Source organism: Euprymna scolopes, chromosome 33, assembly GCF_053919585.1.
Source record: "Euprymna scolopes isolate OS-2025 chromosome 33, ASM5391958v1, whole genome shotgun sequence".
Taxonomy (NCBI): domain Eukaryota; kingdom Metazoa; phylum Mollusca; class Cephalopoda; order Sepiida; family Sepiolidae; genus Euprymna; species Euprymna scolopes.
This window is the reverse complement of record NC_136514.1, coordinates 57,588,147-57,613,367: the sequence shown is the minus strand read 5'-3', so window position 1 is coordinate 57,613,367 and position 25,221 is coordinate 57,588,147. Positions and strand designations below refer to the sequence as shown.

General features: G+C 32.4%; 1 protein-coding gene across 3 annotated transcripts in view; it reads left to right on the top strand.

Annotated features, from left to right (window-relative positions):
• The window catches only part of LOC145258233 (uncharacterized), a 129,120-nt gene that overhangs the window by 26,202 nt on the left and 77,697 nt on the right, over positions 1–25,221 (top strand). For all 3 annotated transcript variants that reach the window (XM_080116193.1, XM_080116192.1, XM_080116195.1), the window contains exons 3-4: positions 6,697–6,761; positions 19,506–19,580. In XM_080116193.1, coding sequence (XP_079972319.1) covers positions 6,698–6,761; positions 19,506–19,580 — 139 coding nt within the window. In that variant the 5' untranslated portion in view covers position 6,697. The remainder of the gene's footprint in view (positions 1–6,696; positions 6,762–19,505; positions 19,581–25,221) is intronic.

Here is a 25,221-nt window from a genome sequence, read left to right as displayed (position 1 = left end):
TATGTGTATGTTGTATTAATAAAGTCATTTATGTTTCAACACAAACTTGATTAAAACAAAAAAAAAAAAATTACTTTTGTATGCCAGACTAAATAATCCAATCTGACATTCCAGTTGTTAGGTGATAAATCAATAATTAATTTTATTGATTTATCACCTAACAACTGGAATGTCAGATTGGATTATTTAGTCTGGCATGCAAAAGTAATTTTACAAAGAGGAAATTTCTGCACATGTAAAAAAAGTGTTTTTGTTTTTTTTTTTACAGCTAAGATTCTATCCTTACTTATGACAAATTAATATATTCTACTCCCCATCCCCTCAAAGAGACGTTAATGCCTATGTGGAATCATTTAATGACAACAGAACGGATCATTACCTCATCCTAAAAGAAAGTAATTTCTGGGAGGATGATCTTTACACAGCAAAATGGATACTACACTATCACCCCCCCCCCCAAAAAAAAAAAACAGTTGAAATGGATAGACCTGATACATTCTTTTAGTGATGGTAGACAGTGAAATTAACATGAAATCAAAAACACATTTCAGGATGGAATCTATTTAATAAACAATGACTAGCTTCAAATCGGTTTGTAATCGATTTTTCCCCCTCAATTAACTAAGCTTAATTTCCTAAGAAAAAATTTAAATGGTGTTTATAGTTAAAATACTTGTGTTAGAAGATAAAAAAATAATGCTTCATAGTTTCAATTTCACATTAACTCTACGTGATTAAGCATGTGTGCATGTATGTCATATGGCAGAAAAGATTTGAAACAAATTTCTTTTCTGCCCTTTCTAACACCAACAATTGTATTTATCATTGAGTTACCAACTACTCAACCAAGTCAGAAAATGTGCTCAGTTGGAACATCTATTCAGCTTGGATTAGATTGTTTGAATGCGTAGAAAGTGAGTTTACCAAATTAGTTGAATATTTAAAGAAAAAAAAAAAAGCAATTAATTTAGGATTTTATGTCCCCACTTTTCTCTCTCTCTTTCCCCTCTTGGCCACAGGTTAAATAGTTTTATTACTTATGGTGTTCTTCCTTTTTGTTTATAATGAACTATTGCAATCTCTATTTTTTTTTTTTTTTCGTTATTACTTTTATCAAAAAGAGTGAGCGATAGAAATGGTATAAAATAAGGGTGATTGGGTGGGGTAAGATTGTCAAACAAAATACATTAAGAAGAGAGTGATAGAAGTGATTTGCTGAATTAATTGCAAATTATCAATTAGAACAATTAAAATTTATATATATATTTTTAATCTAAGTAAATCCCCATACTAAGGAATGTTTTGGCATGTATTTTGTATGGTTTTAAAATATATATAAAAAAAGCCCTAGGGAATCACGTTTATTATCATGGACAATAAAATGCTTTGGATAATCTCAGATTTCAATGGGCTTCTGCTAAAATAGTTATATTTTACAAACCAAAGCACTTTAAGTTTTCAAAATACCGTTTTGTTCAGAAATGAATATACTTTCAAATGAATTAATAAATAATAACGTACATTATGTATTTTTTAGAGTTTTAAGCAAATAAAGTGATAAAAATATGAACATTTTAAAATGTTTTCAGGTAAGATTTTGTACCCCCCCCTCCCATTTGTAAATGATCATACTGTGTTTGTATTAAGAATTTTGTCATGAAATTTGGAAACTAACTAGAAGAGATGTCACTTTTAATAGTTTGGGGTGTCCGAAATACTTTTGACCACTCGTTTTTTTGTTGTGTTAAAAAAAAGATTTCAACATGAATATTGAAAATTAAAAATTTCTCTGGACACCCACTGTTAAAGAAAATCTTTTTACTGTTTTTATCAATTAAAAGAATAATTGTATGTTGTTTTCTATTGTGGTAGCTAGCAATTTAAAAACGGGGAAAAAATCGTTTTGAGTTTGAGTGTAGACTGTAGTATTAGTAATAGCATCATTATCAGCAGCAGCAGCGTTAGCAGTAAACAGACATTTTTTTGTGTTGCTGATTTTTATTCCAGATCAATTTTTTTTTTTTAAATTAAAAACCTGATTATAAAAAAAAATTTTTTAGTTCATGTGTATGAGCGGTACAACTCCTCTATATTTTTTTTTTAATTTTTGTCTTTTTTACAATGTTTTCAGCAGATCATTATTGAATTTCATTGCTTAATCTTCTGTTTTAACAAAAATATACCGTTTTTACCGAAAATGTGTAAAAATTGTGACGAAATGCAAAATATCCCAAAATGCAAGGCACAAAAATAGTCATAACTTCCTTAATGTTAATCAGATTTTAAAAAGTTAAAAAGACTCTTTCTTATAAAGCTCTTTCTATGCATGCCATTATTGAAATATGTTAAGCCATTTCAATTTTTTTATGTGTATTGCTATGTTTATGCACACGTACATTTACACATAGCAAAACCTTTGATTACTAGGGAATATTTATTTTTAAAACATAAACTCTACATAAAAAGTAACTAAACATTTCTAGACCTACACCAAATAGGACCATTTAAGATATAGCCAGCAAACGTTCACTTGAAAAGATCAATCTGCTCATAATCTAGGAACATGAAAAATTCAATGCCTCTAGGGGGTGCCAGATATTATTTATGGAGAAAACCTAAGTAGATCATATAATCTGTTTGAAGAGATGCTTAATTTTTTTGCAGATAAATCAAATTCTGAATATCAAAATTCCAAATTTGAGATATTTCCAATTTCTTGTGTGGCCTCTTTTCCATTCGCCTAAATATATCTCTTTGTGCAGCAAGTTTATTTGCATGCACTGTAAACCACTAAACGTGCTACCTAGTGCATGTTTACAAATATTTAACACTGATTTGTCTACCATGAATATCACTTTCCTAGTCAGCTGTAAAACTCCTCTGATAACAACATAACAGACGTAACTTCTTTATCATGCCAACTACAGTTATAAAGTTTTAAGTTAGAAGATATGATTCTGAACCCCAGGAATCCTAGAATTCCAGAATATATGACTCTGACTCCTTATTCCAATATTCAAACTGTCTATTGATTTTTCAAAGATTAAAAAAAGTCTGACTCTGAGCAAACCTCAAACTCCTTCCTTACAATCTTGCTATCAACAAGAATTTTTCCTACAATATGAAATGGCCTAGAATGCAAGTATATTTTTACTTTTGCCTGTATTTTGAACAATACAATTTGTTTAATGTTCATTCAGTCTTTTTCTTTTTCCTTGCTACAATAGCTTAATATAAGCGAATGGATATCAATCGTTTGCCATTATAACTTTTTGTAAATCTATTGTATCTTTTGTCGGTAGCATGCGCATTCCTCCTTGTTTCTCATGCCTCTAAAATGCTCTCAACTGTACCCTTTTCTTTGGCAGAAAGTTGAAATATTTGTCTCTCGTCATGTGATGTGTTGATGAATATTTTGTTTTTATTTATCACAAGAGAATTGCTGCATTGTGATTTAGGTAGCTCTCCTGTTGATGAATATTTTTTGTTTTTATTTATCACAAGAGAATTGCTGCATTGTGATTTAGGTAGCTCTCCTGTTGATGAATATTTTTTGTTTTTATTTATCACAAGAGAATTGCTGCATTGTGATTTAGGTAGCTCTCCTGTTGATGAATATTTTTTGTTTTTATTTATCACAAGAGAATTGTTGCATTGTGATTTAGGTAGCTCTCCTGTTGATGAAAGATTTTTCTGCTGAGATTTTGCTGTTTGCAACAGGTACCTGTTATCACATCAAGCAAAAGGGTGTGGCAAATGCTTTCCCATAGTTTAACTAAAAGCATTTAGGGAGAAGTGGGCAACATGCTGCGTCCTTCCCCCCATTTTTTTTTTCCCAGCCTTCATTGTATTAAAAAATGTTTGATATATATATATATATATATATATATATATATATATATATATATATATATATATTGTATTTAAATATACATTAGTTAGTGTCTGGCAGATATATACTCAGGTTTCATTAATCTGGTTATCCTGGATTTAGGATAAAATCTGGTTGATTATCATAGAAAGATTCTTCTGTTTCTCTTGGGTATCAAAGATTCTGAAATTAATGCACAAAAAAGATCATTTAAAAACATTTTTTAGGTAAAAAGCTACAATTAAGTTGAGGAATTATTTTTAACAATGTTTACTTATAGTGGGAAAATTTTAATTTACTGGGCTAAAACAATACAAGAGTTATTGTGGCTGATGAGTTTTGATTTCTTTGTAAAAAAAAAAAAAATTCATTTTAATTGTTTTTTTAATAATAAAAAAAACATGCTACAAAATTTTAAAGAAATTTAGAAGCATTTAAAGTGTCAAATAGTCTGTTCTGGGATTAAAAAAATTAACAAAATCCTTGTGTATCTTTTGATTCTTTTGCAAACTACTTACATCCAATAATTTTTAGTGTGGCAGGTCAGTGATGATGAGCTTGCCAAAGAAAAAAATGTTGCTGCAATTCTTAGCCTACAATAACGTTAACTGACATTTTATCTACTGCAGTATTATATTATATACCAGTTTAGGCTATTCTTTTTCTTCACTGCATGTTGATTTTATCTCAAAATGTTGTGTTAATAAAAAATCAAGTATGAAAGAAAAGTAAACGTAAAAGTTTGGAATAATAATCTGTCGAGATACAAGTTCTCAGTAAATAGGTTTTTTTTTTGTTTTTTTTTGTAACTTGAATTTTTCAGTTTCTTTCAAGCACAGTCAAATAATCCATTTAATTTGTCAAAATCCAACGCATACATGTAAAACTATATCTGCCAAGAGGAGCAAGAGGTATGGGTTTCTAAGAGATTGACTGTTGGCATTGTGCCACTATCGTGAGCACCCAGCAATATCTGGGAAGCTCCTCTTTAAAATCTAATCCTCAAAATCATACATCAACATAACAAAACATGATCACCATCACGAAACAGGCCAAACATTTTGGATAAGACTTTTTTTTTACAATGAGGCAGAATCAGAAAACAAGTCTGCTACAGAAATACCCCAAAAGAGTCACAAAAACTACACCAAGAACTTTTCAAAAATAAAAAAAACTGGAAGAATGTACCAACCAACTGCGTACAAAGTATTTTCTGGGTGAATTCACTCAGAACTATATAGATAAAGAAGGCTCTATAGGATCGCTCAATTATGATCAGGAGAGGATTATAATGGTTTCTAAGATCAAGGCACAATGACCGATGCTTTTAAGATGAGTGGTCTCAGCAATGACAACAAGTGCACGTTCTGACATTCAACTGAAAGGTTCTATTGAGAGACAACTATTATATTGTGTGAGACACTGGAGTGTAAATATCTCCACTGGACGATCTGTAAAAAGTTGAATATCGAATGCAGCAGCAAGTCCTGGGAACATGTTTACCGGAAAGAACAGTTGGAAATAAGTCATACACCATTCACTATGACCATGCAATTTCTACAGAATTTTTAGAACAACTGTTGACATTTAAAAAGAAAATTTTTTAAGGTTGGACTGATTATATTTGTGCATGATTAAAAACCAAGTAATTTTTCCTTCCAATTAAGTCATCTACTTTGATTTTTATTGGCTAAGCGTGCTTATCGTTTTTTCATTGGTTCATTAATTTGATCAGCACTTGGCATATTCTGGCATTTTATGTCAGCTGCCAGTCAACATTACCAGAAATGTGGTGTGCTATGTGCAAAAGCACCAAATTTTCATGTGGTTAATATTTTTTTTTTTTTCTTGAGAAAAACCTTGTAGAAAAATAATTTATCCCTTGTTTTATGGCAAAATCAATGTCTAAAACTTAATCTTCAAAATTATTTCATGGACATAATATTGTTGTGGAATAATCTAAGCTCCTTCTTGAGTTATATAATAGATTAGTTCAACATGACTAATAAACAGTGGTTAACTATTGTATATTATGAAAACCTTTTTTGTATGTATTGGAACCATCTGTTTCCATATGCATAACCTTTGCACAACTATGTAAACATTGTTACATTTGGTCATCATTATCACCAGTTTAACGTCTATTTTACATGTTGCGATGTGATTGTTCGTAGAAATTGACTTCCAAACTAACCTATCTCTCCCCAAGTTTTTATCCTTTTTATCAAGTCTATTCTTATCACTTTATATGTGTCCCTTGACCTACTTCTGCTACATTTACTCAATTACATCTACTAACCTAAGATCTCTCATCCTTTCTTTCAAGGTCCTGGATATGACCTTAAAAGGCATCCAGTGGTGAGACTCTATTTGGGGACTGTGGGGAATGTGTAGTTGTCCTGTAGATCCCATTTGTCTCACGACCTGCTTGGGCATCTGCCTTCCTAAACAAAAATGCACCAAACATTGATATCATTGTCTTTTTTTCCCCTTTACAAAACTCAGTCATGTCTTACAAAGTCAAAAACAAAAACAATATTCTTCTACAAAATAATCAAACCAAATACCATGAATAAATATTTGAACATATAAAAAAATTGAAGCATAAAAGCTTTTTTTCAAAATTACTGGATTCGGCATTAAATAGCATGAAAACCTAAAACAACCATCCGTCTGTCAACATCATTAGTGGAGTATTCAATAATTTGTAGCAAATTTCTTATCCTGGTAAAATATGCATCAGTTTGTGAAAGAAAAGAGCTTTGCAATATTTAAAAAAAAAAATGAAATATGAAGACTAATTTTTTTTTTGTTTTGTTTTTTAGGATGACTGTTAATGGAACTCACCGTTCTCGGTGCTTCTTTGATGTCGAAAGTAATGGCAGAGCATGTAAGTAAATTTATGTCTGACTTATAATATTGAATAAATCATATCAAAATTTGGAGAAATTAAAATAATCTGAAATATGATTAAAAAAGAAACAATGGTTGTAGATTTCTATCAAGGATTGTATCATTAATAGTTTGAGCATGGTATTCGCCATAAATAAAACTGTGCCTTATTTAAGGATAAAGAACAATACATGCAATAACTAGGGTTTATTTTTTAAAATTTATTTTAGATATGTCTGCATATCGATATAAGATTATACTTCTAGAGTTTGCAATAGCTTTTTATTTTTTAGATTGCATGGAATTAAAATGACTTTTTTTTATATTTTGGATTCTTTCGATTATTCTCATCTGGATCATTTTACTGAGTATTCATCTTGTCTTTTCACGTTTCAGTCGATGTAACCTCCAATCAGTTAATCAATTGACACTTGAAAGTGACACTCAAGATGAGAACAGTAGTCTGAAGAATCCAAATTATATGAATAGCCAATCCTCATCTCAAAAATTCAGAAACGCAATAGCTTTTTTACTTTAGATTTCTCGTATTTGAAATAGCTGATTCAATTCCAAACAAAGATTAAATAGATGCCTTCTGTTTGTGTATGTTCATTGCACAGATGGGGATTATCTGCTGGTTGTGGCTAACAATCTCAGCATGGAACCTCACATTTCAGTAGCCATTATTTTTTTTAAAGCAAAGGTGGTCTTGTAGTATGCATCTTTGCACTAAAACATGCAATAATGTGTATGTTTACACAATTAAGACAGGTTTTAAAGATATGCATCGTGGTTTCATTCTCTGCATGGTTTGCCTTGGCATTCAACAGACCAGGAGCTGCCTCTTCTGCCGAGAGAAGGTATGGTCCCACTCAGTTCTATGAAGTTCATCCCCTCAGGGATTACCTCCTTATCTTTACTTGTGATATGCTGTTGGTGAATTCTGACAAGTTTGTGGCTATTTTGTAGAGCGATAGTACCTCTTTGAAAATGTTGCTCTTTTTTCTCAGCTTCCAATTTTGTTGTTTTCTTATGGTGGAAGGAAGTCAATCAAGTTTTGTAAGATACTGCTGTGTTTGCTGTAACTTATCAATTGATACGTTTTACTTTGACTCTCAGAACGATTGTTCATACAAGGTTTGGATGAGAACACTCTTGCTGAGCCATCACATTAACCGTGTTTGATTAAACATGCAAAGATCGTTTGCGTTTCGACACAAGTAGTTCAGATGGTGTACATAAAAACTATTTTCATAGTAAAGCACAATCTACGTATGGTCAAACCTCTCAGGGGATCAAAGATTTTCCTAGAGAATTTGGATACAACTTAGCAGTAGCTCCTTTCCTCCCCTTTCCATTGTCACATTTTCATTTGGTTGACATGATCTGAAATAATGCTTCGATCTGACACACTAGAGACTGTCTCTTCTGAAAGGATGTAGCATGGTCTAACTCGGTCTTAAGTGGTGCATCCTCCCAGGCATTACTTCTTCACTCACTTTTGGGAATGGGATTGTTGCCTCAGTTTACATCTTTGTGCATAAGGTGCACTCTCCATCTTCGCCAAACTTATTGTTGGTGACTTAGAAATCAGAGGTTTGATAGTTAATTTGTATTTTTATTCTTTTACACAAGTTCCATAAACTCCTGTGCAGAAATTTTATCTATATTTATAAAATTATGCTGAAACTTCACATTGCATATTTGTTTTTTCTCGTCTGTATGTAACCATGACAATCATTCATTTATCCTATGAGGATAAATTGTTTCCTTTTTTCCTTTCATACGTTATCAGCTATACCAGACTTTTCAATATCTCCACAGATTATAGCTTTCCGGTGTTCTTCTAACCCTATTTTTAGTGGGCGACATGTCTCACTTTTGTATATTTTCCACGTTTACATGGAATCACATGCATGCTCAGGAATTTTTCTGTAACATGCTGGACTTGCACAAGATGCTTCTGGAGAGTTGAGTTGCTCCTGAATACTGTCCTGATGTCATATGGATTACATATTCTTTGAATTTTTTCCAACAAGACATTCGTATATGATATACAAAATGTGATTTTCATTTCCGTTGTGGCAGTGTAGAAGAATTGATCAGGAGGGAATTCAGAAAGTCTCTAAATTTCGTCTGATCACCTGGATGGATCACTCTTAGTTTTAAAACCTGAACACTACTACAAAGTGTTGATCCTTTGCGCCTCCCAGGTTTTGCTACAAATAGTAAGAAGCAGTGGGTAGCCGCAAACCAAATCAGAACAAGACCCTGCAGTAAACAAACACAGGTGGAGACAAATAGACTTCCCAATCTGCCCAAAGGGCAAGGAAGCCCCCTAGGACACAGACCACCTGATCCTACACTGTCCAGTCTCGATTGGAAGGAGGCTATGCTACAACCCATCTATTTGAAGACAATTTTTCAAACTGGCTAAAAAAAATAGCAGTATAGAGGTCTAACCCATATGCTACTACTACAAAATATGATGAGTTTTCGAGTGGTGTCCTTTGATGTTTGGTGCAGATTTCTTGGAGTTGGTCATGTTCTCTAAATATTTTGTTTTAGTGGAGGGTTTCTCTTCAACTGCCCATTTCCTCTTGATATCTATTGCTATTACTACATATTGTTTTTTTGCTCAATGTTGTAGGCAACAAATGATTCCCTTATTTACATTATATGTACAGTGACAGTTCAAATTTAGATTTTATCTAGTGAAAGTTAGCTTTTAATATAAAGATGATCTAAACCTCGGTGCAAGTTGACCACCTGGTTTATAACTGTGGCTTTGTGTAATAGAATTAACATGTGCACACGTATGGGTGATAAAGTCTGTCAACCTGTTAACATGATTAAGTTATTTTTTGTCTTCATTATCCCCCCCCCCCCACACAAAAAAAAAGAACAAATTTTAATTTGGTGGATTCGATTTTATAATTACTTTGGTTATGATACTGTTTTTTGATTTAAATATTTGCTTCATCTTATTATATAAAGAGTATTTGGCTGTATGATTGCATTTCCAGCTCATAGTAAAAATACTACAAAAAAAGTCACACAAAGTTAGTATATTCTTGATCAGTGTTGCCCTGTATGAATAATATGTCATCAACTCTCACTAGTTAACGGCCAGGTTTTACTGCCATACAACATCACACTTTGTACACCTGCTTGATAGACTTCTCTTGATTGACGTGCCCTGTTGGCACAGATACAAATTCGTCGACTGCAATCCCACATGAAAACCTGGTCAATTGTTGGCTATGAGTAGTGACCCGTGAAAGATGGGATACTGATGGCTGAGCCATTCTCCCAATTAGGTTATACAGGAGATGGGAACAGTCCTATCCAATAAATCGGCTGGTTATTGCAAATTAAATGACTTGGCAGAAAATCAAATTCTATATGACCTAAACATTGTCAAGCATTCCAGCAATCCTCGTGTGCCTTTAAGGTCTTTCTAGGAGAGACCGGGTTACTTTTTAGAACATAATAACTCTATAGAACTAAATTAATATTTATTTGTTCCAGGAATCGGCTCTTTTAAACCAAATCCACATAAAATCTGTTTTTACTACTTCAGTAATACTTTATGTTGTCCTCCTTTTTGCTGCTCCTCGCTATTCCTATGCATAAGAACTGACCTGCAAACCCTAACCACAACTCATTTCTATTGTGTCGTAGTGCGTCTTCCAATGCTGGTATTTTTCATGCCGATCTGAGGATTGTTAATCATTAAAATTACTGTGGAGCAATACAAAAGATTTGCAAAAAACTTGTTTGTTATGTGAAAGTAATCTGACTAAAAGTACATATGGGAGTTTTTCTTTTTTCTTTCTCTCTCTTGGATCACAGTATTTGATCAAATCTAGTCAGATTACATTAAACTGAAGTTATTTTTATACAAGTACTTAGTCTTTTAAAAATGTACGTTCCCTTTTTTTTCTTTTTCTTTTTTTTCCTTTTCTTTTTTTTCTTTTTTCCTTTCCTTTTTCCTTCTTTCCTTTTTCCTTTCCTTTTTTCTTACTTTCCTTTTTTCTTACTTTCCTTTTTTCTTACTTTCCTTTTTTCCTACTTTCCTTTTTTCCTACTTTCCTTTTTTCCTCCTTTCCCTTTTTCCTCCTTTCCCTTTTTCCTCCTTTCCCTTTTTCCTCCTTTCCCTTTTTCCTCCTTTCCCTTTTTCCTCCTTTCCCTTTTTCCTCCTTTCCCTTTTCTCCTCCTTTCCCTTTTCTCCTCCTTTCCCTTTTTCCCTTTTCTCCTCCTTTCCCTTTTCTCCTCCTTTCCCTTTTCTCCTCCTTTCCTTTTTCTCCTGTCTCCGTTTCTTCATTTTTTTTTCTCAAGACAATAATGATTGTAAAGTGGTTAAATCACATTATCTACTTTCAGCAAAAATGAATTAAAAAAAACACTTTATTTCCCACGTTTCTATTAAAATACATTTAGTATATTAAATATTAAAAAATCTCAATAATTTAGAAAAGAAAAATAAATTAGTAGGTATAGTAACTGCATAAAACTTTACTCAAAATTGTTTGATCTTGGTATAGGGCCTTGTTTTTAATTACATTCTTTCACAGATATAGTACAGGATAAATTGATAGCCAGTTACTCTTAATCTGATATGCAAATGAAGACACCCATACATTCAGCAATAGCAGCATTAATATTTTTGCCTTAGCAAGGGAATATCTTAACGAGGCGATGTTTGATGTCATTTACCTGTCTGCTTCCTTGTAAAATCTATGCCAAGCCCTTCCCCAGTTTTGTTCACACTGACACAATAAAAGAAACTCGGCGTGAGACTAGAGTTATTGATTTATTACTATGTCTCAACTCTTTCCAAGGCTTGATTATGTTTGGACACTTTCTAGTGAGAATTTGATTCAAGTTAAGTTTGTTGAAATATCAGTGTTGGCTAACCAAGTTTATTGAAATATCAGTGTTGGCTAACCAAGTTTATTGAAATATCAGTGTTGGCTAACCAAGTTTATTGAAATATCAGTGTTGGCTAACCAAGCACTTTTAGAGAAGACTTTGTTGGTTTAGCCACACTGCATGCCACAACACAATTCATCTACAAAGCAATATTCCAGAACCACTCCAAGATTAGTGAAGACACTCGGGAGGCCAGCTTATGGTTATATACAAAGTTGATGTTGAACTTACCTCTGATCCGCAGGTTTATTGTGTTAGCCACTGATCCCAGGACTGACTGCCCATAACTATTTTGGCTGCTGTGGACCACTGTGCGTAATCTGTGATGCTGTATGCTCTATGGAAGGAGCTGGCTTAACCCATCCTGGGTGAATTCCATCCAAAGTAAAGTTAATTTAGGCCAAATTCTAGACTTATGCCAAACTTCTAGAGTAAATGTGGTATTCTGGTGACTAATCCGTATAATCCCGAATTGTGCATCAAACACATACCTTAATACTAAATTCGCTACACCTTATCATAAAAGTCCACACAAAATTTTAGCCAGATCTGCCCATTAGTTTCTGAGAAAAAGTGAAACAAACAGAAAAATACAAAGAAAATATAACAATTTTATTGTCAAAAAGAAATCCCAATTTAAAACTAATATCACAAATAGTTTTGTTCTGAAAGTTGTAAGGTATAAGCTTGATACAAAGCTTCAATTTCAATTGTTAGACAAATATGGTTGATCATAATGTAAACTGATGAGCATTTGTTGGGAAATGCAGGGAACGTGTATCTATCAAATGGTGAAGCAAGCAAATCAAAGAAACTTTGATAAACGAAAGACTTGAAGCCAAGAATGGTATAGTGACCATTAATTTTACTGAGCATCTTGTGCTGTGAAAAAAAAACTTTAACAAACTGCTCACTCCAATGACAAAAGTTGATGCTAAGCTGGAAGAGTAAAAGTATGACTGCAACACAGTCACATCAATTATAGAAGAGCAACAGCATGTTCTATGTCGGCTGTGTAATAACAAGTTTCCTGGATAGGATGCAATTCCTACAGAAGTATATGAAGCCATGTTTTCAATGCAGAGTGGACAACTGGAATGAAGCAATCTTTTTACTCTTCTTTAAAAAGAGGACTGGAAGCTTTGAAGAAATTACCGAAGTATCAGCCTTAAAAAAGTTGACGGACTCCCTTTGATGCATTGCAGACAGATGGTCTTTCTGTAAAATTCTTTGTCTCATCCAGTGTTACTATTGCATAATATCGGTTTCAAAGTCAAACAAAGGGGACATATGATTTAGTCTTCTTTATGACAGTTTTCTTTTTTTTAAAGATTTTAAAGTTTAGACTTCAAGCAATTTGTGAACAGGTAAAAAGAGGTAAATAACTTGAGTTTCCTGAAAGAATGACCACCTATTTCTTCTGTCCACATATGCACTTAATAGCTTTCTTTTAATTTCTATTTTATTGAAAGGGGTTTGAATTGTTTAGGATTAAGTTTTTTTGTGCTGCCCTCTCTCCACATACACACGGGGCTGTAACCCCCATATTAGTAAATTCATCTTGATTTCAACATTTTTTTGTCATTAATTACTCGGATCTCTGAAATATAGCCCACATTACTGCCCTTTATGCCTAGCAACTGTATTCTCAACTAGATATCAAACAGTTAATTACAGGGTTATATCAATCTGTTAATTACAGGGTGTATATATATATTATTCCTTTATTGGAATTCATTTTTAAGATGAGCTTTATATATTAATTTATTTTTATTTCGGACTATTATTCTCATCTTTATTAGTTGTTGTTTTTCATCTTTTATTGGTTTTTGTTTATTCACAACATTTCGGCCAACTATTCCTCTGGCCTTCGTCAGGTGGTAACTGCGACGGATAGGAACTTCGAATCTCCTAACTGCATTCTCAGCCATCCGTAGTTGTTGTCGTCTCACCACATTTTGGCCAATTAACCTCTGGCACGCTTTGGGTGGGATTGAAACCGCTATCTTCAGACAATGTTGTGAGACGACAACAACTACGGATGGCAGTAATGGCTGAAAATGCAGTTAGGAGATTCAAAGTCCCTATCCGTCGCGGTTACCACCTGACGAAGGCCAGAGGAATAGTTGGCCGAAACGTTGTGAATAAACAAAAACCAATAAAAGATCAAAAACAACAACTAATAAAGATAAGAATAATAGTCCGAAATAAATTAATTACAGGGTGATATCAATCTGTTAATTATTTTAAGGGTGATGTCAATCTGCTAATTAATTACAGGGTGATGTCAATCTGCTAATTAATTACAGGGTGATGTCAATCTGCTAATTAATTACAGGGTGATGTCAATCTGCTAATTAATTACAGGGTGATGTCAATCTGCTAATTAATTACATGGTGATGTCAATCTGCTAATTAATTACAGGGTGAATGTAAACATATACACATACTTTATATAAATATTTTTTTCGGCTAAGATTCTTTTGAAGCTGTTTCTGAGATTTGATATTGTCTTTGTTGTGTTACATCAATATATTGATTGGATAGTCGGCTGTTGCACTATCAACGTATATAGCTTGTAAAATAGTAAAGTTGAATCCCAATAAAGAAAAAGTTTCATGCTCTGATTGTTCATAACACTAATAGCAACCTTATTATTTTTAATTTAGTGTGAACATTTTTTTTATTTAATCATAGTTACTCTATATCACTACATCTAGCAACTTGTATATTTATTAATGAGAAAACTGTTTTAGATATTGCAGGTTTTATATAAAGCATTTGAATCTCAATTAATACCATTGGAAAAGGTATGAATTCTGCGCTTGATTTAATTATGGATGAATTAAGATAGACTAAGCTCTAACGCTTGGCTGTAGTTGTGTGACAACTAACTTAGAAAGAAAATTAGCAACATAAACTCTAAGCCATGTCTCATTGCCACAATGTTGCATTCTTGTGCCTGTTTTACAAATATTTTAAAGGGATGTGCCCTCTCAAAAGTAAATTCCTCTGAGTAACACCAGATTCATCAAAATCCTACTCCTTTATTGTAAAGATGTCTAGATGCCAGAAAAGCCTTCTACTCTAATTTCTTCCTTTGAGCTGCTAGACTTTGGAATTCCCTCCCAGTCTCCTACTTCACTGACTGTACTGATGTGCAGAAATTTAAATGTAATGTGAACAGATCACTGTTCAATTTCCTACATAGTGTTCCTGTAAACATGGTCCCAAATAGTAGCCCTTTACATCCAAGGGGCAATATTCCTTGTTTGGGGTGAAGAAGAGTTAAAAAAAAAAAAAAAAGAAAGAATCCTGAAAGTTGTTGGTGTTCTGGCAAACTTTGCACAACTCATTTGTGATCAACATATCCAAAAGATTTGTATTGGGCTGTGCAAGCCATGAAACATGACACAGGTGAACTGACTAAAGAGAAAAATTCCATATACTCCCAACTTGTTTGGACATACGCAAAAATATAAATTACCAGCCATCTATTACACAAAGGACAGTTATCTGTGTGTTTATATGTCCAGCTAAAAAGTCAAAAACTACAAAACAAACACAAAGGTAGTATAATCTTGATTGGCATTGTTCTGTATATATATATATATATATATATATATATATATATTCATCCAGAACAATGCCAATGAAGATTATATACGATTATACTAAGATCATACTACCTTTTTGTTTGTTTTGTAGTGTAGTGTATGACCACAAAAGTACATTCAACAATAAAAAACACTGTATAAAAACAACACTAGCGAATAAATACTGAGAACTCAAAGAAAGCGGACATTCGCCGGTAGTCGAATGGAAAATAATAAGACAAGCTACCACGTGTAGGCATTTAGACGACCCATGTAAATTATGCCTTCATGAAAAATTTGCTATCCTGTACTTTAAAGAACCCCAAAATCTATTAAACTGTAGAAGAGAAATAGCAAATAATTGTGTTCACAAAATAAAACTTACTCTAGGATAGCGATACAAAATAGCTTTAAAGCTAACAAAAACAATAGAAAATAAACAAATAAATAAATTAAATAAACATGAATATACATAAACGATCACACATGTATGTATATATATATATATATGCATATATGTATGTACACATATGTATATTTATATATATAAAAAAAACAAAAAGGAGGAAAAGGTCTGCCTTAAACCACTAATCTAGTTCTAAAACAGATCCTTTGTTCGATAAAATGTATGCCCATTGGTTGATAGGAAGGGGCGCGGTGAATACTAGACAGCTGATTGGCTAACTAAAATCCTCAACAGAAGAGGACCATATAAAAATGAGAAACAACAACAGAATTCGCGCATAAGCCTGAGGAATCCTAGAGTGGATGAAACGCTGAATATTCAGTGTAGCTTAATCGCCATATATATTTTATAAATTACTAACTAGCTCTACCTACGTATTGAGCACTTTTGAAGTAAATACTTAAAGTTTACGCATAAATCTATACTTTCGTATATTAATTTTATGTGAGTAAATGAAGTAGTTTATATATATATATATATATATATATATATATATAATTTTTAAATGATTATTCATTCTTGAGAGGTCAATTGAGCCAGATTTTGTAAAGGGAGTCGGTTTTTTAGCCATTTCACATATTATCTATCATATAAGGGAGAAATATTTTTTCAATACAATTAAACAAGAAAGAGAGGAATGAGCTGATCAAAGGTGAAAAGGAGGCGGGGAAGAGAGATAGTGAGAGAAGTAGAGGGATTTAATATTATGTCTTCAAAAAGTTATCTAATTAAAAATTTGAATAACATTTATTCTACCCAGCTGAAATCAACGAACTAGACTTGTGTGTTTGTGAAATGATTTAGAGGATAAACAAAATTCACAGGTTCTATCATGTGTAGATGCAGTCATAGTGATCACTTCACTTTGATTAAGTGAGGATAATAATGGTTGCTCAAGATCAAGGCTTGATGACCAATTCTTTAAAAAAAGGTCAGTGGTCTCAGTAATAACAAGTGTAATTTTTGTCACACAGAAGTAGAGTTTGATCCACCTGACATCCAGTTGTAATGTTCTGCTGGAAGGCAGCCATTGTATGATGTGACACAATGGCGTTTGTAAATATCTCCATTGGAACTTATATAAAACGTTGAATATCAAGTGTAGTAACCATAAACATATACCAGAAAGAACGGTTGGAAACGAGTCATATACCATCAACTATGACTATGTAATGTCTACAGCTATGTGCCTAGAAAACTAAGCTGTAAAACCTGACATAGTGATATGAGATGAGAGGGAGAAGGTAGCAACCATAGTAGAAGTCAGTGCTCCTAATGATAAGTATATTTAATGATGCTGGTTAATTATAAAATAATGAAATACCAAGGTTTTATGTACAACATAAGAAACTTGAATCTCAGCAATTTCTTTCATTCCCATATGTTATAGGAGCAACTGGACTCAAATTTTTTTTTCAAAAACTACATGGTGAATATACCAAATGAACCAAGTGCAAGAAATAAAAACAATTGTACTGAAAGGGATAGTTAGAATCATAAAATGATCTATTAGTTGGAGTGTTTGAAATAGTGAGTGAATGTCTGGCATCCTATTGGATGCCCCATATCCAGCAAGAACAAAGTAAGAAAATTGAAAAGAGTGATTCATCATAAAGATTCCAAATTAATTTATTCTATAAACTTATATATATATATTGCTATATGAATGATTCCTTTAAAATCCTCAGATATGATTAGTCACTTTTACATTTAACTTGTGAAATTGATTTTGATACCTTATGTGTCCAGTGTCTCAGATTGTATGGCCATGTATAACATGCTTGGATACTCCAGGCATAAGGGAATGTTATAAATCCAGAAATGCATGGTTTTAATGTTTAAGAAGCTATTTGACTGCTTGCAGCATGACTGATATCAATTCTTTGGAGCAGACAGCATGGAGAACAAGGTGTGAGATGATGTGTGGTACTGCCTAACCCTGAGTACAAGACATTTACAGTACTTTAAATATCAGAACATGGTGATCATTTCTTATTTTCTAAATCTTTTACTAAATTAAGGATTTAATTTTCAGTTTTCATTTTACTGCAATTCTTAAGGTAATCCTTTAATGAATGATAGTTGAAAGATTTTTGACATTTTCCGAAAACATTCATCACGAAAAATAAAAAAAGAACAAATAATTTGGAAAATGTCTTGTTTAGAAAGTGTTTTCTTTTCGCTGTTTCAAAATGGGTATTCCTCCGCTACTCTGCACCATAGACTGTGTTTGAGTTTTTAACCATAGTAAATTTTCTGTAGCAACTGTCTGCACTCTGCCCTCCCCCACCTCACTTCAAATAAACCTGCTTTTATTATCTAATAGCTATATCTGCCGTGGTTTTGCCCCAAAGTTTTTTTTTTTACTTGTAGTTTTATTTTGGTTATTGTAACCTCTCCTCCCTTTACATTTTTTGTCTTTAATCTTGTAAGAATATCAAGTGAAATTTTAATGGACAGAGCTTCTTTGCAAAATGTTATCTGTGGAACATATCACAGAACTGCTTACTTGCTGATTACAAGTTAATCATCTTCAATTCTAATGTCAACAAATTCTTATCAAAACTGCCTCATAAGTAATAATTAGTTGATACTATTGCTCAATGTTAGGGCTCCAATAGTTTTCATCTATTCACTGACAATCATTTCAGTCTCATCAGCCTTTAATCTTGAGTGGCAATTGGACTTGGTAAATGGTGATTCATTAGTAAAAAATAATAAATTTTTGGACAGATACTCCGATGAAGGAATATATGTATTAAAATTGGTTTTGCAATAAAATTGATCAGAAAAAGGAAATGGTAAAAACTTGATCCTGCAAGTACTTAATTTTTTTTATTTATTTATAAATATGCTAAGAGTTATCTTTTTAACCAAATTATAATTTTTTCATAATATTTTGAAAGTCAAATGTAATTATTACAGTATCTTTTGTTATTTAAATTATTAATTGAAGAAAATTGTCTGTAATTAAATCCCATTTTAAACAATGCATTCAAAACTTAACTCCTATAGACTGTCATAGTCTCTTGTAGAAGCTTTTTTTTTTTTTTTTAAATCTAATCAAAACTTTTGTGATATCTTATAAATTTTCCTAATGTGTGTGTGTGTGTGTGAGTGAGAGAGACGCGGTTTATCTCAGCCTACAGGTAATCCACCCAGGCAAGTAAGGTACCGAAATGAAGCTTATAACCAAGCGGATGTGTTAGTGATATTTATATCCATGTTTGGTGTATGGAAATGTAAAAAAATGCAAAAAAAATAACGATTTACTAAACGTTTTATTTACTGGATATTTTTCCGGTATAAGGACTCAAGTTTGCCCAGCTGGGCAAATTTGGGTTCTTGTTTCCAAAAAAGGTGGAAGCCAATTTGATTATGGAAAAGGTAAATAAGAAATGATGTTGCCTTTGTCTCTATGTATATCAAATGAATGAACCTCGCTTACACGCATGATAAGCGTAGACATTCGTCTCATTCTATTTATGTAACTGCATACACACTTCATTTATGTTTACTTGAGACATGTTTGCACAATTATTTTTTTTTAACCTAAATCTTTCAGTCATTAAATTAATAACCAAATAAAAATTTATTTAAAATTAAAACCGATTTAAAAGTTACATGTAAACTTTAATTTCTGCAAGTAGATAATGACATATTTTATTATGTAGGTTGAACAATTTTGTTTCCAACATTTATTTCATGATAATATTGAATGTAATTCATTTTCTTCTTCTTTCAGTGGGTCGCATTGTTGTTGAGCTCTTCTCAGACATATGTCCGAAAACATGTGAAAATTTTAGGGCCCTCTGTACAGGTTAGTATTTTAAAATAACAATTGTCATTTTGTCTATGAAAGAAACAGTGAAGTAAGAAACACTTGGTCTTTGAATGCTGATACCGCACTCCCTCTGTTCTTTGTTCATTGAAGGAGACAGTTCCATATTTGGGGAGAACAGATAATACACTTTGATCTTGGCCTTCTAAGATCAAGAAAGTGTATTTTAGTTGTTTCATATTATGACACAACAGCAGCATCAGATATGTTTTAAAAATTACTCTTTTCGAATTTCATCTTCAAATATTGGAGAATCCCATTGTTTAAAAAGTGGGTGGAAGGTGATAATATAAGTACAGGGTGTCCAAAAAGTCACTGATAGGTTTTGAACATTAAATAAATTCTTTATTTTTGATGATATCTTTCTGTAATTTTAACACAATCATTGGGTAATTTTTAAAAAATGAAAAATTCAAACAATCTTTATTTCTGAAAAATAATGTCTTTAAATGTTGCCCATTTTCAGCTTCGCATATTTATACCTTTTCCAAAACATTATTCATGATAGATTGCAGAATTTCTGGATTGTGATTCAACTCCCTTATTTCATTCCTGATATTTTCCTTCAATTCTTGCAGGGGTTAGGATTTGTTAACATAGACTCTTTCTTGTGTTGTGACTTGGGCTATATCTTACATGAAAATGCCATTGATAAGCTTTTGGGGTCAAAACAATTGATTCCTAATTTTGGTAAAACAATTTCACAACTTGCATACATTGTTCAATGCTATACTTATCTATAATTAATTTCCAAAATATTATATTGAAATAGAGAAAAAAAAAATCATTAATGGTAAAATGACAAAGATTTTCAACCCTTTCTAGTGTATTATATAGATGGCGAACTATTATGTGCATACATATTGGATCTTAAATTTTAATTCTTGTACCCCCCCCCCTTGATTTTGCTAATTCTTTTTATTAAATAGGAACTAGCCTATCTTTTCTGTTTCTAACGATCAAAAACTAAGCAGAACTCATATAGAATTTAATGCAATATTGGAACCATTAATTATAAATAATAAAGTCACAAATGTATATATTATATTCCTCAAAAACTCTGATCTTTATGAAAGGGAGACTAAAACTTACTGCTATGGTTTCAAGGGTGACTTGATTCCATATTTCTCATGTGTTATATCTCCCCTCTTTTGGAAATAATGTGCGATTATGGATATCTCCAGTATCAAATAATCTTTATACACTGTGAAATTTACTTTATGTATGAAAACCAAAAAGGGGAGATATAACATGAGAAATATTTGGAATCAAGTCTCCCCTTGCTGTTATTGCAGATCATTTGAAACCATAGCAACAAGTTTTAGTCTCTCCTCCATCAAGGCCAGAGGTTTTGGGGAAATATCAGATATTTTGTAATTCATATGCAAAATTAGGAAAACAAATGACTGATTGAAACATTTTATGCCTGTAGAAAAGTGCGAAAAATAGGCTCCAGATGATGGTTGATCCTTTAATGTGCGACCTTAAGGGCAAATGTCACATAGCCCGCTACACAATTCAGGTCATTACCTTTCCAATGAGCCTTCATTTGTTAAGTTTTGATTAATAGTCACTGAAATTTGGAACTTATAAAATTGCTAAAAAAGGTGGTATATCTGTCTATCTGTTTAATTGAAATGTTCATATCTTTGGTTCTATGGGATGAAACATAAAAATTTGCAGGCTTTTTGAAAATTATAATACTATTCTATGGTTAAAATTTTGTGAAAATTGGTAAAAAAGAACCTATAAAAAAGAACCTATAAAATAAACCAATAAAATGTCAAAATCTGTAAATATAGTGTCCTGCAGGTCAACTTGAGTTTTGCTGTTTCGGTTGTCTCCCCTGTGGCCTTGCCAGGCTACTAATATGTATGGTGATTGTCACTTCTTGACAGAAGAAGACCATCTTTCCCTTGCTTTATTGTTGATTACTCAATTATTTTCATGTATTTTTGAAAATATATATATTTTTTTAATTATAATTATGTACACATATATACACTTATACACACACATATATACATGTGGAGATGTGATCAAGAATGCATCAATTCCTATTTTCTGTGCGAACGAAGGTGGCTCTGCTTTTACAGTCTGTTGCAAAGGTCACACTTAAACTGAGATTGAGGGATGCCAACTGGTGCTGCTCTACTGTGGACGCTCATATGACGCTTTATATCTGATGTGGATTTTCTCATGCGGGCTGATGTACCTTGTATCGAGAAGTTGATTATACTAATATGTATATATATATATATATATACACTAATCTATAGTGATAAGTAATAAGATTGCACATCTATAGTTTAAGGCTCTCAAAATTCATGCTAGAATTATCTGCAAGGATTTAACAGATAAAATACTTGGTAAAATTCAGTTGTAAATGACACTCTTCTGGAGGTTGAAGGTTCAATCCTCAATACTAAAAATACAATTTCAAATTACTTGAGACTTCTACTCGGTCATGGCTGATGGAATGTGGATTAAATAAAGGTTATGAACAGAAAACTGATGGTATGGCCAGTTGAAAGAATTGATGAGAGTTCTTGGGTTAATACATATAGAATGGGTGTGATGGCAGGGTTAGTTGGTGGGGAAAGCAAAGGAAAACATAGAAGGAATTAATAAAAATGCAGTTAAGAGGGATAAATAAAGACCTGGTCAGAGATAGGCTATTTAATTTACACTTAAAGATGATTGGAGGTTACATTGACTCAAATGTTGTGAAAACAACACTCAAAATAAGAGCAGTAGTTCGAATGAATAATTCAAATAATATGAATTGTTGTATTTTAACTTGCTAATGATTTGAATTGGTAAATGAAAAGATAGCCACATTTTCTTTTAACTGACTGTTAGCTGGAGTCCTGAACATATAAATAAACTAGATTACTTATGACCTTTTTGGTTCCTATTGCTGCCACTGTCTGTTTCACTTTGCTTTCATTCACAAAAAAAACATCTGTTGCAAAATTATTTCTGCATAACTAAAAATAACGAATCTCTTTATCTCCCTGTTGTCCTTATGAATTATGCAGTAGAGCAACCTTTTTTTGTTAAATGCTAATTCGCATAAATGCTAATGGTGTGTAATTTAAATGGAAAGAGTTACACTCACAAACATTAAGAAATATCAGTGGTTGAATGAACGTAGTGAGAGTTGAAGCACAGTGAAGAGCTGATGCTAGTATGCATGTGAGAATTAAGTGTGGATAGAATAAGTTCAGGGGATCTTATCTATAATATAAATCTCACCTGTCTGTTTAAATGAATATATGTATGCCTGCCTAAAACTTTAAAAGATTTTCATGAGACTGGTATCGTTTTGAAGCTCGACCCTTTGGACAACAAATATCGAAAAATTGTCTAAAAACATTAATTCCTTCACTTTTCTACAGGGAAGGGTCACCTTTTCGCTGATATTTTCGAAAGTCATCTCCTCTTTTCGATTTACTAGCCTTAATTTAAACCTTTGCCACTTCTGATTTGGTGAATGGATGCAATGGCAAAGACATCACTTTTTTTTTTTTTTCACATTCTTTTCCTCCTTCGCGGTACGGGTTCGAGCCTGCCCACTATCACTTTTTTTTTTTTTTTTTTTTTTCACATTCTTTTCCTCCTTCGCGGTACGGGTTCGAGCCTGCCCACTACCACTTTTTTTTGCTCTACACACACCTCCAAACACCTCCGCAACGCTGGGCACCCACGTTAGTCATTACTAATCAGCAGAGCATTATGGCACTGTTGACCCAGAGTCTCTCAGGCAGGTATACAATTTGATGATTTTTAGATGTGGAATTTTGTAAGGAGTGTACCCCAAGTGATACCTAGCCAGTAAGGATTGAGGACATGCATTGCATGCATGGAGACGCTACTTTGTTGTGTGTGAAGCAGTTGCATCTGCAGCAAGTGATTTTTTTTCAAAGAGGCAGATAGAAATAATAAAATGCTTATCTTTTGGTGATTGATTTTTTTTTTTTTTTTTGCTGACACTCTCCCAAAGCTTTTACTGATTGAAAAATGTCTTTTCAACCTGTATTCTTTTAAATAAAACTAGCAAAGTCAAATTATTTAAACAATAAAAGTATAATTGAACAATATACTCTTTTTTTTTTTTTTAAATTTGAATCTCCACATAAAATTTGGCGCATATTTAAAATTACAGTTATAAAAAATACAGAAGAAATATGGGAGAGAAATATTATATGAATCTTAAAACCAGCCTTAACTCTGAAGATCTCAGTGAAAGATTAAATGTGCACAGTAGAGTATGAACAGAAAACTCTAATGGTATGGCCATGTTGAAAGAATGAATAAGAGTTCTTGGATTAATACACATAGAATGGTTGTGATGGCAGGGTCAGTTGGCGGGGAAAGCAAATGAAAACGGAGAAGGAATTGATAAGAATGGAGTTGAGAAAGACATTAAATAAAGACCTGGTCAGAGATAGGTTATTATGGAAGTGAATTTCTAAAATCCATCTAGCACATGCCAGCATGTAAAAACTGATGTTTAACCGATGATAAAGCATAAATCAATCTCAGAACTAAGGTACACTTTAGCATGTATTTTGTGTTGAAAAACAAAAGAAGCCTCACATATAATATACATATACCCAACAATTATTATTATAGTAGGGGAAGATTATTTCTGTTATTGACTCTATTTTGTTCCTTGTTTTTTTTTTGATTGAGAGCAAGGTGTAGTATCTGTTCTGATGCTGCTCATCTTTTCTTTCCTCGATTTGTAAAGAAGAGATCCTCCTAAACTAAGGCAATTTAAAATTCTTTTATTCTAATCTAGGGTGCCCCCTTTTTAAGAAGTTGGAATTTTTTTTTCTCCTTTAAAACTCTATCATGTGTCTAAATAGAAACTTTCTCCTGCTTAAATACACAGAATAGGTAATTTTCCCCCCATATCATCTTGGATTCATTTGTTAATCTGCATCAGATATCAATTGAAGATCCTAAAAATGAAATGGTTTTTTATGAATGTCTAGAATTAAGCTCCTTAAAAGATGAAAAATTTATCTGCTAAAAATAATAGAGCAATTTTTTTTTTTGATCAGCATAAATATTATGACAAACACTTCCTTATAGAGATGTTTGAACATGTTTAGAAATAAGATGCAAGGTCCATTCAATTATTATTGTACTTTAGTTAGATCTCAGTTCAAAACACTTACTTTCTGAGACTAACACTTGATATCCTTATAAGACATTTGAAAGTTCACTTAACGTTTTCCTTTATTAGGAATGTGAGGGTCTGCATTTTTTTTTAATCCAGAAAAAGTGGATTTTCACTTAAATCTCTTGTGTGTTTTTTAGTTACCCCCCCTTTTTTTTCCAAAAAACTTAAAAATGCTAATTTTTGTCAAAATGCTATATAACCTTATCTGTTCTTTTTATCATTCAGCTGGCATTTATTTCCTTTTCTTTTCCTGTTTTTCTTTCCTCTTCATTCATCTTATCTTGCTTTTGCCTTTTTCCTTTTATGACAATTCTCTCTGAAAATTGAAGACGTTAATTTTGCCATGAAGGCTAATACTTGAAGCTATTCATGAAGAGTATAGAGGAGTTGGAAGATTTTTTTTTCATCAAATAACTTTATTTCTGC